The sequence below is a fragment of the Lynx rufus genome, unplaced genomic scaffold (genome assembly GCF_022079265.1).
Source record: "Lynx rufus isolate CCGP_SWC_20201006 ecotype Redwood Valley unplaced genomic scaffold, mLynRuf1.p SCAF_3, whole genome shotgun sequence".
In the NCBI taxonomy this organism is placed as follows: Eukaryota; Metazoa; Chordata; class Mammalia; order Carnivora; family Felidae; genus Lynx; species Lynx rufus.
Genome location: NW_025814845.1, coordinates 159,125,630 through 159,143,658, shown reverse-complemented (window position 1 = coordinate 159,143,658; position 18,029 = coordinate 159,125,630). Strand labels below are relative to the sequence as shown.

The 18,029-nt window shown below is 38.4% G+C and overlaps 1 protein-coding gene across 1 annotated transcript in view; it reads right to left on the bottom strand.

Moving 5' to 3' along the window:
- The window catches only part of LOC124521201 (disintegrin and metalloproteinase domain-containing protein 32-like), a 175,861-nt gene extending 162,987 nt beyond the window's left edge, over positions 1 to 12,874 (bottom strand). The window contains exons 1-3 of the mRNA XM_047092311.1: positions 12,662 to 12,874; positions 12,191 to 12,269; positions 6,506 to 6,585 (exon numbers count right to left, since the gene is read on the bottom strand). Coding sequence (XP_046948267.1) covers positions 6,506 to 6,585; positions 12,191 to 12,269; positions 12,662 to 12,874 — 372 coding nt within the window. The remainder of the gene's footprint in view (positions 1 to 6,505; positions 6,586 to 12,190; positions 12,270 to 12,661) is intronic.
- Between the last annotated feature and the right edge of the window lie 5,155 nt (positions 12,875 to 18,029).

Below are 18,029 nucleotides of genomic sequence, written 5' to 3'. Positions count from 1 at the left end.
TGTCTGAAGGGGAACGGAAGATACAGACTATTATTTATATGGAATAAGTCATGAAAATAAAAGGTACAGCACAGAGAATACAGTCAATGATATTATAATAGTGTTGTATGGTGAAAGATGGTAGTTACACTTGTGATCATAGCATAATGTATAGAGATGTTGAATCACTATGTTGTATACCTGAAACTAATGTAACATGTGTCAACTATACATAAAATCAAAAAATTTTTCGAGAACGAGGAAGATGGCGGCATAGGAGGACGCTGGGCTCACCGCACGTCCTGCTGATCACTTAGATTCCACCTACACCTGCCTAAATAACCCAGAAAACCGCCAGAGGATTAGCAGAACGGAGTCACCGGACCCAAGTGCAGACGAGAGGCCCACGGAAGAGGGTAGGAAGGGCGGCGAGGCGGTGCGTGCTCCACGGACTGGCGGGAGGGAGCCGGGGCGGAGGGGCGGCTCGCCAGCCAAGCAGAGCCCCCGAGTCTGGCTTGCAAAAGCGGAGGGGCCTGACGGACTGTGTTCCCACAGCAAGCGCAACTTAGCGTCTGGGAGGTCATAAGTTAACAGCTCTGCTCGGAAAGCGGGAAGGCTGGAGGACAAAGGGAGGGTGAGCTGCGGAGCCCCCGGACGACAGAGCTCAGTTTGGCGGGGAACAAAGGCGCTCACCAGCGCCATCTCCCCCGCCCATCCCCCAGCCAAAATCCCAAAGGGAACCAGTTCCGGCCAGGGAAATTGCTCGCTCCGCGCAAACACACAAATCTGTGCTTCTGCGGAGCCAAACCTCCGGCAGCGGATCTGACTCCCTCCGGCTGCCACAGGGCCCCTCCTGAAGTGGATCACCTAAGGAGAAGCGAGCTAAGCCTGCCCCCCCTGCCACCGTGCACCTTGCCTTCCCACCCCAGCTAATACGCCAGATCCCCAGCATCACAAGCCTGGCAGTGTGCAAGTAGCCCAGACGGGCCACGCCACCCCACAGTGAATCCCGCCCCTAGGAGAGGGGAAGAGAAGGCACACACCAGTCTGACTGTGGCCCCAGCGGTGGGCTGGGGGCAGACATCAGGACTGACTGCGGCCCCGCCCACCAACTCCAGTTATACACCACAGCACAGGGGAAGTGCCCTGCAGGTCCTCACCACACCAGGGACTATCCAAAATGACCAAGCGGAAGAATTCCCCTCAGAAGAATCTCCAGGAAATAACAACAGCTAATGAGCTGATCAAAAAGGATTTAAATAATATAACAGAAAGTGAATTTAGAATAATAGTCATAAAATTAATCGCTGGGCTGGAAAACAGTATACAGGACAGCAGAGAATCTCTTGCTACAGAGATCAAGGGACTAAGGAACAGTCACGAGGAGCTGAAAAACGCTTTAAATGAAATGCAAAACAAAATGCAAATCACCACGGCTCGGATGGAAGAGGCAGAGGAGAGAATAGGTGAACTAGAAGATAAAGTTATGGAAAAAGAGGAAGCTGAGAAAAAGAGAGATAAAAAAATCCAGGAGTATGAGGGGAAAATTAGAGAACTAAGTGATACACTAAAAAGAAATAATATACGCATAATTGGTATCCCAGAGGAGGAAGAGAGAGGGAAAGGTGCTGAAGGGGTACTTGAAGAAATAATAGCTGAGAACTTCCCTGAACTGGGGAAGGAAAAAGGCATTGAAATCCAAGAGGCACAGAGAACTCCCTTCAGACGTAACTTGAATCGATCTTCTGCACGACATATCATAGTGAAACTGGCAAAATACAAGGATAAAGAGAAAATTCTGAAAGCAGCAAGGGGTAAACGTGCCCTCACATATAAAGGGAGACCTATAAGACTCGTGACTGATCTCTCTTTTGAAACTTGGCAGGCCAGAAAGAATTGGCACGAGATTTTCAGGGTGCTAGACAGCAAAAATATGCAGCCAAGAATCCTTTATCCAGCAAGTCTGTCATTTAGAATAGAAGGAGAGATAAAGGTCTTCCCAAACAAACAAAAACTGAAGGAATTTGTCACCACTAAACCAGCCCTACAAGAGATCCTAAGGGGGACCCTGTGAGACAAAGTACCAGAGACATCACTACAAGCATAAAACATACAGACATCACAATGACTCTAAACCCGTATCTTTCTATAATAACACTGAATGTAAATGGATTAAATGCGCCAACCAAAAGACATAGGGTATCAGAATGGATAAAAAAACAAGACCCATCTATTTGCTGTCTACAAGAGACTCATTTTAGACCTGAGGACACCTTTAGATTCAGAGTGAGGGGATGGAGAACTATTTATCATGCTACTGGAAGCCAGAAGAAAGCTGGAGTAGCCATACTTATATCAGACAAACTAGACTTTAAATTAAAGGCTGTAACAAGAGATGAAGAAGGACATTATATAATAGTTACAGGGTCTATCCATCAGGAAGAGCTAACAATTATAAATGTCTATGCGCCGAATACCGGAGCCCCCAAATATATAAAACAATTACTCATAAACAGAAGCAACCTTATTGATAAGAATGTGGTAATTGCTGGGGACTTTAACACCCCACTTACAGAAATGGATAGATCATCTAGACACACGGTCAATAAAGAAACAAGGGCCCTGAATGAGACATTGGATCAGATGGACTTGACAGATATATTTAGAACTCTGCATCCCAAAGCAACAGAATATACTTTCTTCTCGAGTGCACATGGAACATTCTCCAAGATAGATCATATACTGGGTCACAAAACAGCCCTTCATAAGTTTACAAGAATTGAAATTATACCATGCATACTTTCAGACCACAATGCTATGAAGCTTGAAATCAACCACAGGAAAAAGTCTGGAAAACCTCCAAAAGCATGGAGGTTAAAGAACACCCTACTAACGAATGAGTGGGTCAACCAGGCAATTAGAGAAGAAATCAAAAAATATATGGAAACAAACGAAAATGAAAATACAACAATCCAAACACTTTGGGACGCAGCGAAGGCAGTCCTGAGAGGAAAATACATTGCAATCCAGGTCTATCTCAAGAAACAAGAAAAATCCCAAATACAAAATCTAACAGCACACCTAAAGGAAATAGAAGCAGAACAGCAAAGGCAGCCTAAACCCAGCAGAAGAAGAGAAATAATAAAGATCAAAGCAGAAATAAACAATATAGAATCTAAAAAAACTGTAGAGCAGATCAACGAAACCAAGAGTTGGTTTTTTGAAAAAATAAACAAAATTGACAAACCTCTAGCCAGGCTACTCAAAAAGAAAAGGGAGATGACCCAAATAGATAAAATCATGAATGAAAATGGAATTATTACAACCAATCCCTCAGAGATACAAGCAATTATCAGGGAATACTATGAAAAATTATATGCCAACAAATTGGACAACCTGGAAGAAATGGACAAATTCCTGAACACCCACACTCTTCCAAAACTCAATCAGGAGGAAATAGAAAGCTTGAACAGACCCATAACCAGTGAAGAAATTGAATCGGTTATCAAAAATCTCCCAACAAATAAGAGTCCAGGACCAGATGGCTTTCCAGGGGAGTTCTACCACACGTTTAAAGCAGAGATAATACCTATCCTTCTCAAGCTATTCCAAGAAATAGAAAGGGAAGGAAAACTTCCAGACTCATTCTATGAAGCCAGTATTACTTTGATTCCTAAACCAGACAGAGACCCAGTAAAAAAAGAGAACTATAGGCCAATATCCCTGATGAATATGGATGCCAAAATTCTCAATAAGATACTAGCAAATCGAATTCAACAGCATATAAAAAGAATTATTCACCATGATCAAGTGGGATTCATTCCTGGGATGCAGGGCTGGTTCAACATTCGCAAATCAATCAACGTGATACATCACATTAACAAAAAAAAAGAGAAGAACCATATGATCCTGTCAATCGATGCAGAAAAGGCCTTTGACAAAATCCAGCACCCTTTCTTAATAAAAACCCTTGAGAAAGTCGGGATAGAAGGAACATACTTAAAGATCATAAAAGCCATTTATGAAAAGCCCACAGCTAACATCATCCTCAACGGGGAAAAACTGAGAGCTTTTTCCCTGAGATCAGGAACACGACAGGGATGCCCACTCTCACCGCTGTTGTTTAACATAGTGCTCGAAGTTCTAGCATCAGCAATCAGACAACAAAAGGAAATCAAAGGCATCAAAATTGGCAAAGATGAAGTCAAGCTTTCGCTTTTTGCAGATGACATGATATTATACCTGGAAAATCCGATAGACTCCACCAAAAGTCTGCTAGAACTGATACATGAATTCAGCAAAGTTGCAGGATACAAAATCAATGTACAGAAATCAGTTGCATTCTTATACACTAACAATGAAGCAACAGAAAGACAAATAAAGAAACTGATCCCATTCACAATTGCACCAAGAAGCATAAAATACCTAGGAATAAATCTAACCAAAGATGTAAAGGATCTGTATGCTGAAAACTATAGAAAGCTTATGAAGGTAATTGAAGAAGATTTAAAGAAATGGAAAGACATTCCCTGCTCATGGATTGGAAAAATAAATATTGTCAAAATGTCAATATTACCCAAAGCTATCTACACATTCAATGCAATCCCAATCAAAATTGCACCAGCAATCTTCTCGAAACTAGAACAAGCAATCCTAAAATTCATATGGAACCACAAAAGGCCCCGAATAGCCAAAGGAATTTTGAAGAAGAAGACCAAAGCAGGAGGCATCACAATCCCAGACTTTAGCCTCTACTACAAAGCTGTCATCATCAAGACAGCATGGTATTGGCACAAAAACAGACACACAGACCAATGGAATAGAATAGAAACCCCAGAACTAGACCCACAAACGTATGGCCAACTCATCTTTGACAAAGCAGGAAAGAACATCCAATGGAAAAAAGACAGCCTCTTTAACAAATGGTGCTGGGAGAACTGGACAGCAACATGCAGAAGGTTGAAACTAGACCACTTCCTCACACCATTTACAAAAATAAACTCAAAATGGATAAAGGACCTAAATGTGAGACAGGAAACCATCAGAACCTTAGAGGAGAAAGCAGGAAACGACCTCTCTGACCTCAGCCGTAGCAATCTCTTACTCGACACATCCCCAAAGGCAAGGGAACTAAAAGCAAAAGTGAATTACTGGGACCTTATGAAGATAAAAAGCTTCTGCACAGCAAAGGAAACAACCAACAAAACTAAAAGGCAACCAACGGAATGGGAAAAGATATTTGCAAATGACATATCGGACAAAGGGCTAGTATCTAAAATCTATAAAGAGCTCACCAAACTCCACACCTGAAAAACAAATAACCCAGTGAAGAAATGGGCAGAAAACATGAATAGACACTTCTCTAAAGAAGACATCCAGATGGCCAACAGGCACATGAAAAGATGTTCAGCGTCGCTCCTTATCAGGGAAATACAAATCAAAACCACACTCAGGTATCACCTCACGCCAGTCAGAGTGGCCAAAATGAACAAATCAGGAGACTATAGATGCTGGAGAGGATGTGGAGAAACGGGAACCCTCTTGCACTGTTGGTGGGAATGCAAATTGGTGCAGCCGCTCTGGAAAGCAGTGTGGAGGTTCCTCAGAAAATTAAAAATAGACCTACCCTATGACCCAGCAATAGCACTGCTAGGAATTTATCCAAGGGATACAGGAGTACTGATGCATAGGGGCACTTGTTCCCCAATGTTCATAGCAGCACTCTCAACAATAGCCAAATTATGGAAAGAGCCTAAATGTCCATCAACTGATGAATGGATAAAGAAATTGTGGTATATATACACAATGGAATACTATGTGGCAATGAGAAAAAATGAAATATGGCCTTTTGTAGCAACGTGGATGGAACTGGAGAGTGTAATGCTAAGTGAAATAAGCCATACAGAGAAAGACAGATACCATATGGTTTCACTCTTATGTGGATCCTGAGAAACTTAACAGGAACCCATGGGGGAGGGGAAGGAAAAAAAAAAAAAGAGGTTAGAGTGGGAGAGAGCCAAAGCATAAGAGACTGTTAAAAACTGAGAACAAACTGAGGGTTGATGGGGGGTGGGAGGGAGGGGAGGGTGGGTGATGGGTATTGAGGAGGGCACCTTTTGGGATGAGCACTGGGTGTTGTATGGAAACCAATTTGTCAATAAATTTCATATATATAAAAAAAATAAATAAATAAACATAAAAAAAATTTTTAAAAGAGATTCTCTTAACCATTTTGGTGAAAATTATTCTCTTCATCTGAATCATGTAAATATTACTCAGATAAGACCCTAATTCTTCTACATTATTTTCTTTATTAGACTTTTAAAATTTTGACCATAAGGAAATGACAAATGTTAGACAAAACAGAAGATTCCTATCTATATATTTGCTTTCACTATCAAACTTAAAATTCCATATAAGTAGTAATAGTGTATACTTAGATTCATTCTATAATGGGGTTGATACATTTAATTGCTATAAATAAGAATTAAAAAAATCATATAATATTGTGAAAAATATCTCTTACATTTTCTAGTTCCAAATTATCACTTGTATTTTCTTGGATTTTCTCTGGAACTATAATTTGTAAAAATGGATTTTGAGAACCTGAAGAAAGAAAAAAGATAGTTAATAATTGTGTCTTATACCTGACTATTTGTTCAGGTTCTTTTGTAGAATTCACTAAAATGCACATATGAGTCATCCTTATGTACTCCTATAAAAATCTTGAAAATGCTTAATTTAAAAACAGAGTAGTTATAAAAGATAAAAAAAAAAGGACTGGGGGGTGGAGACAGGGCATAGTTAAACTTAGACAAAATTTGCTGTTACTGGAGAAACAAACAGACCAAAAAAAGGTCAAAGATATACTTCAAGCAAACTTTCCTTAAATAAACGATTTGAAACAATACACTGAAAAGTACACAGAATTCAGGAATAACTGATAACAATTAAAATTGAGAAATATTCTACTAAAGTTATTGGGTGTCTAAGATAAAGAAAGAATCCTATTGGCCTATGAACAAAAAGAAAAACAAAATCATATTGGGCATAAGGGAGAAAAGCAGGCTGGCTTGACAATTTTTATAACAGTATTCAAAATTTAAAAACTGAAGAACAATGTCTTATTTTTTTTAAGTGTTTATTTAAATTCCAGTTAGTTATCACACATGGTAATATTAGTTTCAGGCGTACAAAGAGCGATTCAACACTTCCATACAACACCCTATGCTCATCACAAGTGTACTCCTTGATCCTTATTACCTATTTAACCCATGCCTTCACCCACCTCCCCTCCTGTAACCATTAGTTTGTTCTCTATGACTAACAGTCCATTTCTTGGACTTTTCCCCTTTTATTTTATTTTATTTTATTTTCCCCTTTGCTCATTTGTTTTGTTTCTGAAATTCCACATAGGAGTGAAATCACATGGTATTCATTTTTCTCTTACTGTGGTAAATCACATGGTATTCATCTTTCTATTCTCAGCATATTACTCTCTAACTCTATCCATGTCATTGCTAATGGCAAGATTTCATACTTTTTTAATTTCTGAGTAATATTCCATTGTATATATACATACTACTTCTTTTTTCTTCTCAGATATAGGATTAGGGTTAGGGTTTATGGCCAGTGTTAGGGTCAGGCTTAAGGTTAGGGCCAGGGTGAGGGCATGTTCCTGGTATCCTGCTGTTTAGAGAACTCTCCAGAGGGCTCAATTTGGAGTTAGGGCTTTGGGGTTAGTGTTAGGGTTAGGATGAGGATGAGGATTAAGGTTTAGGGTTAGGGGTTGGGGATTAAGTTGGAGTTAGGGGTTAGGGTTAGGGTGTTGGGGGCTAGCAGGTTTATATTAACTAGAGAAGATGTTACTTGAACTGATGGTTTATACTCAGTGTAGTTTCAATAAGATATACACAAGGCTCTTCCCATATGCTTCTAACATATGTTTACAAACACTTATATCTTAATGAAAAAGGTGTCACTTGAAACATGCCATAGTTTCATTCAGGTAAGAATAGGTCTATTCCGGGGCGCCTGGGTGGCGCAGTCGGTTAAGCGTCCGACTTCAGCCAGGTCACGATCTCGCGGTCCGTGAGTTCGAGCCCCGCGTCGGGCTCTGGGCTGATGGCTCAGAGCCTGGAGCCTGTTTCCGATTCTGTGTCTCCCTCTCTCTCTGCCCCTCCCCCGTTCATGCTCTGTCTCTCTCTGTCCCAAAAATAAATAAACGTTGAAAAAAAAATTAAAAAAAAAATAGGTCTATTCCTACATGCTTTTACAGATGCATTTACAAACACATATAAATCAATGAAAAAGATGTTTCTTGAACAATGGTTTATATACAGTGCATGTTCAATGAGGTAAGCATACGACTATTCCCATATGCTTTTATGTGTATGTGTAGAAACTTTAATGAAATATGATGATACTTGAAAACTGAATCTACAGAGTGTGGTTTCACAGTCTTAGGCATACGACTATTCCCATATGCTTCTATGCATATGTGAGAAACTTTAATGAAATATGATGATACTTGAGAAGACTGATAATACACAGTGTTGTTTCACAGCATTAAGCATATGGCTATTCCCGTATGCTTCTGCACATATGAAGAACTATGTTTTTAGAAAATCTTCAAGAAAAAGTGTAGACCCTTGTATTTCATCCCCAACAAAACTGTTATTCAAATATAGACGCAAAAGACAGGTATTTATAAGCAAAACTCAAGGAAAATAGCTCACCTCTACCTGTCACCAAAGGCAGAGAAACTTCTTCCAACAAAGGTACCAACAGAGTTAAAGGTTAGTTGTGGATATTAAACAAACTTAAATATGGAATAAGGCTAATAAAACTGTGGAAGTCTTAGTTATCCAATAGGGTACAAATGTTATTAAACCATGATGATATAGACATAACATATATAATAATGTCAGGCAGTGTAGCAGAAGAGGAATACCATAAGTACATCCTGATTTCCTTACATTTATTGCAATATGGCCCCCCAAAAATGTGACTTAAAGTTTAAAATCAAGTTATAGAAGTAGAAACATACTGTTTAATGGTATAACAGTGTATAATAACTAAGATTTAAAATAACCACAGTCATGTAATAAAGGGGAGAGCCAAAAGTGAGAAGAAGTAGTAAGATATTAATTTTTCTAATTACTTACAGTGAGGAATCACTACTACTGCCTAAATAAAAATTTTAATGTATTATGTAAAACATTATAAATATTCCAAGTTAAGAGAAAACATACACAAAGGCACCTACAAAATAAACCAAAAGCCAGATTTTTACAATGAAATACTTTACCAAAACAAAAGTATGAAATCAGAAAAGTATGACAAGATCAAGATCTCAGAAGTTGTAAGATCAAAAATCTGTTTTATCAATAAATGTAAATAGGATAAAGCAACCAACTAAAGAAAATCTTCAGACTGGATCCACAAAATCAAAACCCAACTACTCAGACCTTCTATGGAATATTAAACACTTGCTCTAAGCTAATACTTATTTTTGAGGACCTAAAATATAACTGGTTCACTTCAGGAAAAGACATATGCTTATAAGAAGACTGGTGATACATGAAATTTAGGTTCAAATCTGCGAGTTTACTCATGGGACTACAAATTCATCGTATCATAATCTGACCAATTACAGAAGAGTATGTGGAAATAGATATAATCAATATCTTATGTAATCACCATCTTGCCTTCCTGATCCATAGAATGAGAACTATCATGGTAGGAAGTCTGTGAATATCATAATGCACCATCACCAAATCATTAAACCAAAAGTTTTTCTAAATCCAGAAGGTAGTCCAACCCTGAAAAGAACTGAAATATACAAGAGCAGTGACTCCTATTATTTTCCTATTTTGTTTGTTTGATCTGTGCAGATTATAAGCAATAGAGAAAGACAAAGAATTGTCTTAAGTTTAATCAGGTGATATAACAAATATTGTTTATAGTAAAAAATATTGTTCCAAATATAGTCTCTTTACTGAAGCAAAGCAACACAGGCATTGGCACCTGCAAGTAACCCCTGATAGAAAAAGGTGTTTTCTCTCTCCCAATAAGCAGAAACTTTCCAGGAGCAAGTCTGCTTAACAGTGAGAACAATGTACTTTCACCATCCATACTGCCTCAGGTTCTTGAATCATTTCTATTTCTACTTCTTCCTAGACTCACTATCTTTGGTAAGGGGAATAATAATTCCTCTCAAAGATGTCCATACTCTAATCCCCAGAACCTGTGAATATGTTAGATTACAAAGCAAAGTATATTAAGGTTGCCAATAAGCTGACCTTAAAATAGGGAATTTATCCTGGATTATCCATGTGGTATTAATTTAATCACAAGGGTCCTTAAAAGAAGATTAATGGGGGCAGAAGAGAAAACCAGAAAGATGGTAGTGTGAAAATAACTCAGCCCGATATTCCAAGCTTTGAAGATGCAAGGTAGAGGGCCTAGCCAAATAATGCAAACAGCCATTAGAATCTGGAAAAGGCAAAAGGAAGCAGACTACTATAGCCTATAGAAGAAACACAGCACTTTCAACACCCTGATTTTAGCCCAACGAGACCCATCTTTACAAAATTGTAAGATAATAAATTTGTATTGTTTAAGCCACTAAATTTGTGGTAAACTGTTACAACAACAATAAAAAATTAATACATCATCTAAGAGACAATTATTCTGGAATTCTGGAATGAAATTGGACCACCATCTCAAACTATATACAAATATAAACGATACATACAAATATAATCTGAAACCATTAAACTCTTTATAAGAAAAAATAGGCAGTAAGCTCTTTGACATGGGTCTTAGTAATACTTTTTTGGATCAGTCTCCTTGGACAAGGGCAAAAAATCCCGAAAATAAATAAATGGGATTACATCGAACTACAAAAACTTTTATGCAACAAAGGAAATCATCAATGAAATTAAAAGGCAACCTGCTGAATGAAAGTAGATATTTGCAAATCATACATCTGATAAGGCGTTAATATTCAAAATATATAAAGAACTTACACAAGTTAATATCTAAAAAACAAACAAACAAACAAGCAACACAATTAAGAAACAGGCAAAGGGGCACCTGGGTGGCTCACTTGTTAAGCATCCGACTTCAGCTCAGGTCATGATCTCACAGTTCATGTGTTCGAACCCCACATCAGGCTCTCTGCTGACAGCTCAGAGCCTGGAGTCTGTTTCAGATTCAGTATCTCCCTCTCTCTCTGCCCCTCTCCCTCCCCCACTCATGCTCTTTCTCTCTCAAATAAACATTTTTTTTAATTTACAAAAAAAAGAAAAGAAAAGAAATGGACAGAGAATTTAAATATACATTACTCCAAAGAAGACATACAGATGGCAAACAGGCCCATGAAAAGATGTTCAACATCATTAATCGTCAGGGAAATGCAAATCAAAACTACAATGAGATATCAATTCACATGTGTCAGACTGATTATCAAGAAGACAAAAAATAGTGTTCTTAAAAAAAATTTGAACAGATTGGAATTTGGATGATCTAAGAAATTTTTGTTAATTTTTAAGGTGTGATCATGATACTATGAGATTATATTTCAAAAGTATATTTTTTGTCAATTAGCAATACATACTGAAATATTTAGAGATGAAATGAAATGTCTACAACTTGTTCCAAATAATATGAGAACAGAAAAGCAGAGGAACATAAAAAGAATTGGCTAGGAATTTATAATTGTTGAAGCTGGGTTTTTTATACTCTTCTACTTCTGCATTTATTTGAAATTTCCATAATTAAAAATAAAATAATAACAGTAGAGGCCAAATAGTAAAGTATCCTCAAAGTGTTATTGGAAAAATAACTGTCAGTCTGAAATTCCATATCAAGCTAAATTGCCATTCAAGAGTGAGGGAGATATAAGGATATTTTCAAGTGAACAGACATTTTGTCACTCAAAATTTTTATGAAAAAGCTAAGAAAGGAAGAAGTGCTAGAAACAAGGTAAGCAAAGAAAGCAGTAAACAGTGGATAAATCTAAGCAAACTTGACTGAGGAAACAAATAGTAATAGAGATAATGACTAGGAAAATAATAAAAGTGGCACTAAATACTAAATAACAATAATATGTAAGAAGATGAGAGTGGTGTCTGACAACTTTCTATTCTCATTGTTGGAGGAGTTAAAATGGCAGAAAAGTACAGCTGTATTGAGGTCAGAATACTTGGAACACCCAGGAAATCTATCCGCGGAGTTACAGAAAAATCTCCACAGGTGGAGGCAGACAGCTTGGCAGGACGGAGCTGTGTGTATGTGAATTGGGGGACATAAAACAGAGTGGGCACAGAGGGAAGGGATCCCCTTCTATGGAGAGACAAAAGGGAAAAAGGTGTGGACTGTGGTATTGTGTTAGGACAAGAGAAAAACCTCTGCAGACCAGGACTGGTGAACAAGAAATACGAAGAGTGCCACTCTCTGCTTTGCAAACAGCCATAGGAGCTGAAGATCAGAGTTTTCAAAAGCACTCCTTTCTCCAAACTGGAAGACATGTGCATACTTCCGGTGGGGAGGGAGGCCGGCCTGGGGAGCAGTAGTGATCTCAGGGGCACACTGGGAGAGAACAGTCCCCTCCCTTGAGTACTGTGGGAAGAGGGTATATTGCCCCCCAAGGAAAAACGACCCTGCAGGCGTCTACCTTATCAGCAGGGCTGAGTGGAGCTACCCCAGAACAAGGTCTGGGACATGCCCACTCCTTTAAGACCTCAGGTTTTGAATCCCAGCCAAGCACCCCAGAATGCACCGGAGAACTGTGGGGCAGGACAAACCAGCCACTAGTGCTACTCTGTGAGAGCTGGCTGAACAGCGTGGTTTGAGACACAGGGTCTGGGGAAAGACTGGATGTCGCCATTTTTCCTCTCCCTCACCAACATGGTGAGGCTTCGGGGAAGGGGACGGCTGCCCCCAGTGGAGGCTTGGACCTGCTTACACCAAACCCCGCCCCTCCATGCCTGGTAACTGCCTATCTATTGGAGTGAGACCAACACTGATCAAACCAGACAGCCTCTTCTCCAGACCAGCACAGCCACTGGTCCCAGGTACCAACAGACAACTGTACTGCAGTTTTGTATGTTAATCTGTTGCTCTTTTCTCTCTCTCTCTCTCTCTCTCTCTCTCTCTCTCTCTCTCTCTCCCTCTCTCTCTCTCTTTACTTTTCTTTCCTTCTCCTCTCTTTTCTTTTTCTTTTCTTTCTACCCTCTTCTTTTTTTTCCTTTGGAATCAGGCTCATAGTTTCTGATTTGATTTTTGGCCGGAAAATCTGCTTTGTCTGTTTAATCAGGCATTTTTACTCTATTCTTTTTACACCTTTTCTATAGCTCCTTCTTCTTTATTTTCCTTTCTCTCTTTCTTGATTAAGTCTTATAGTTTCTTTGATTCTCTGTGTGGTCTTTTTTTTCACCCCTTTCATTTTTCTCTTACTATGGGATCAGGTCCCCTGCCCTTTCCTTTTTTCCAGGATTACTTCAATGAGCAAATCAAAGCACACCTGGTGGAAGGTTTAAACAATCCACCACTATGAGTAAGGAGAAGCTTTGTAAAGACAGACCAGTGGGATAGAGCAGCCAAATATGCAACAGCAGAGCGCATGCAACATATTCCAAAAATACTGCCTGAAGTGCCAGGCCCTGGAGAGTGTATGGCCCCTTTTTAATACAGTAGTTTTCACAGGTTCAGAACACATAAAAAGCTATTAAAACATATAAAAGAAACCTAGCCAAAATTATGAAACAGAAGAATTCTCCTCAAAAGAAATTCCAGGAGGAAAGGACAGCCCAAGAATTGCTCAAAACAGACATAAACAATATATCAGAACAAGAATTTAGAATAACATTCATTAGACTAATAGCTGGGCTTGAAAAAAGCACATAAGACAGCAATCTATTGCTACAGAGATCAAAGATGTAAGAAATAGTTCACAATGAATTAAGAAATGCTATAAATGAGATGCAAAATAAACTAGATGCAGTGACAGCGAGGATGGAAGAAGCAGAGGAGAGAAGGGGTGAAATAGAAGATAAAATTATGGAAAATGATCTGAAAAAAGAGGGAAAGGAATTACTAGACCATGTGGGGAGAAATAGAGACCTAAGTGATTCAATGAAATGAAATAATATCCATATCATAGGAGTTCCAGAAGAAGAAGAAGAGAGAGACAGGGAAAGAAGGTTTATTTGAACAAATTATAGCTGAGAACTTCCCTAATCTGGGGAAGAAAATAGGCATCCAAGTCCAAGAGGCACAGACAGCTCCCTTCAAAATCAACAGAAACAGGTCAACAGCATGACATATCATAATGAAACTGGCAAAATACAAAAGTAAAGAGAGAATTCTGAAAGCAGCTGGGGACAAATGGCCTTAACCAACAAGAGTAGACAGATAAGTTTAGTAGCAGAACTGTCCACTAAAACTTGGCAGGCCAGAAGGGAGTGGAAGGAAACATTCAATGTGCTGAATAGGAAAAATATACAGCCAAGAATCCTTTATCCAGCAAAGCTATTGTTCAGAATAGAAGGAGAGATAAAGGCTTTCCCAGACAAACAAAAACTAAGGAGTTACGATCACTAAACTAGCCCTGCAGGAGATCCTAAGGGGGCACTCTGAGTAGAAAGCAGCAAAGACTACAAAGGACCAGAGACTTCACCACAAGTATGAAACCTGCAGATAATACAATGACACTAAATCCATACCTTTCAATAATCACTCTGAATGTAAATGTACTAAATGCCCCAATCAAAAGACATAGAGTATGGGGCACCTGGGTGGCTTAGTCGGTTGGGCGTCCAACTTAGGTCATGATCTCATGGTTCATGGGTTTGAGCCCCGCATCAGACTCTGTGCTAACAGCTCAAAGCCTGAAGCCTGCTTTGGATTCTGTGTCTCCCTCTCTCTCTGCCCCTCCCCTGCTCACATTCTGTCTCTCTCTCTCAAAAATAAATAAACACTAAAAACAAAAAAAGACATAGGGTATCAAAATGGATTTTAAAAAAAAAAGACCCATTTATATGCTGCCTACAAGAGACTTATTTTAGACCTAACACACCTGCAGAGAACCATCTATTGTGCTAATGGATGGCAAAAGAAAGCCAGAGTAGCCATACTTATATAAGACAAACTAGATTTTAAAACCAAGATTTTAAGACAAGAGATGAAGAAGGTCATTATATCATAATTAAGGGATCTATCCATCAAGAAGGGCTAAAAATTATAAATGTTTATGCCCCAAGTGTGAAGCAACCAAATATATATATATAAATTAATCACAAACATAAATAAATGTCTATTGTCATTGTCTTTTTTGGAAAAAGTAACAGTCTTAGTTCGGACTTTTTTACATTAAAATTAGAAATACAAAACACATAAGGCTGGAAATGAGATTTTTTTTAAATGGTATCAAATAAAAACCATGATATATAGAAAGTATAAAATATCATAACAGACTTAAATACAAATATCCTTCCTGGACAGCTGTATGGCTTTTTCAGTTTACTATCTGCATCTGGAAGTTTCAGGGCCCAAGGGCTGTTTTAATTCTTAAAAGTAAAAATATTTTTTAATCTAAGTTTGAGGTTCCTTTGCTAATACAGTACCCTCAAAAACTTAGTAGTTTCTCATCTAGTTGCTTTCTGTATAAGTAACACACATACAAAACTTTTTAAAGTCATAATTTTCGGGGCGCCTGGGTGGCTCAGTCGGTTAAGCGTCCGACTTCAGCTCAGGTCACAATCTCACAATTCGGGAGTTCGAGCCCCGCGTCGGGCTCTGGGCTGATGGCTCAGAGCCTGGAGCCTGCTTCCGATTCTGTGTCTCCCTCTCTCTCTCCCCCTCTCCCCTGTTCATGCTCTGTCTCTGTCTCAAAAATAAATAAATGTTAAAAAAAATTTTTTTAAGTCATAATTTTCAAATCTGCTTTATTTCTTTGCCTTTTATATTCTGGATACTTGGCCCCTTTCAGACAAATGATTTGCAAATACTTTCCCTCATTCTATAATTTCTTTGCTAACTCCTATTTCTCCCTCCCTCCCCTCTCATCTCTCTCTCTTTCTCTCTTTCAACTAAATGATGGCAACCTTGACTCTATCTGGAAAAATATATGTCCATACCCTTAATTAGAGCTCTTCCCTGAGTAATTTTCTCTATGTGAGAGTTTTTACTGACACTCTGGTGCTCAAACCTTTCTAAATTCCATTTCTTACCATTTGGAATCTGGAATCACTTTTTTAAATCCTGAAAGGCCTTGAATTTCTGGATTTATTCCCTATCATTTCTTTTTACAAACTGGCCAATTGTTTCCTGAGATTATATCCTTCTCTTAACACTTCACCAAACTTGGGTAATGAAACTGACCTCCAACTGCAAAAAAATAACATACCGTTATCTAACTTCGGTAAAACGCAGTCATACAGTTTACTATAACTTTATGAAATATACTATGAAACATTTTGTAACTTCCTAACATAGATCTCCATTTTTCCAGTTAGTTTCAATTTTTTGTCATCTACTATCCATTACCTATCATTCACTACCCAGAAGCTCAAAGACATCTATTTTAAGTTTATTATGGCAGCACACCACTTCAAAGTTCCAATTTCTATATTGGTCAACTTAGCCTGACCAGGCTATGGAATGGTAATAAATAAAACATTGAAATGTTAACACAATAAAAGCTTATTTGTTTTTCATGTAAAGTTTGGTAAGGGTCACCAGGAGCTCTCATTCAACTAGTGACTCAGATGGGGCGCCTGGGTGGCTCAATCAGTTAGGCGGCCGACTTCACCTCAGGTCATGATCTCACGGTCCGTGAGTTCAAACCCCGCGTCGGGCTCTGTGCTGACAGCTCAGAGCCTGGAGCCTGTTTCGGATTTTGTGTCTCCCTCTCTCTGACCTTACCCCGTTCATGCTCTGTCTCTCTCTGTCCCAAAAATAAATAAACGTTAAAAAAAAATTTTTTTTTTTTTTTAATAAATAAAAAAATAAAGTAGTGACTCAGAGATCCAGGCTCTCTCCAACTGGTGACACCATAAACTCAGCTCATGGCTTCTCAGGTTACTGTGGCATCAGAAAAGAGAGATGGAAGGATATCAACTCTTAATTGCCTTGATCCAAAAATTACCTCATTTCTTCTCAACCTCATGAGCACGAGATAGTTAAAATGACCCAGTCTGAATGTTAAAAGGCCAAGAAATATGGGCAAAAGATAGATACTCTGTGAACACTAAAGAACTGCCACATAAAGGATGGAAAATACATATTTACAGCAAGTACTAGCCAAAGGAAAGTTGATGTAGCTATGTTAACATCAGCACAAATAGATTTTAATGGGGCAAAAAAGCATTATTAGGAATAAACAGAGAAACCAGAATGAATGTGAAAAAATGAAGCTGAAACTCTACCTCACAGCATATATAAAAATTAAGTTAAAATGGATCAACAACCAAATTTAAGAGATAAAACAATAAAATTCTTAGAAGAGAAAACAAGAGTAAATCTTCATGACTTTAGATTTGGCAATGGATTCTTAGATATGTCATCATAAACATGAACAACAAAAGAAAACATAAATATATTAGATTTCACCAAAATAAAAAACTTTTGTGAATCAAAGGGCACTCACAAGAAAAGTAAAGATAGCCTACTGAATGAGAAGATATTTGTAAATCATTTGTCTGCAAAAGGTCTAGTCCCGAATATAAGAAGAACTCTTACAGCTTGACAACAAAAACAATCCAATTTTAAAAACAGGCAAAAGACCTGAACACTCATTTCTCCAAATATATACAAATGGTCAACAAGCACATGAAAAGATGCTCAACATCACTAAACAGTGGGGGAATTCATATCATAGAGACATATCCCCTAGGAAGACTATCATCATAAAAAAACATAAAATAACATGTTGACAAGAATGTCGAAATTTGGAACCCTTGTACTCTACTAGTAGGAAGGTAAAATTGTGCAGCCACCACGAAAAACAATGTGATAGTTCCTCAAAAAATTAAAAATAGAGT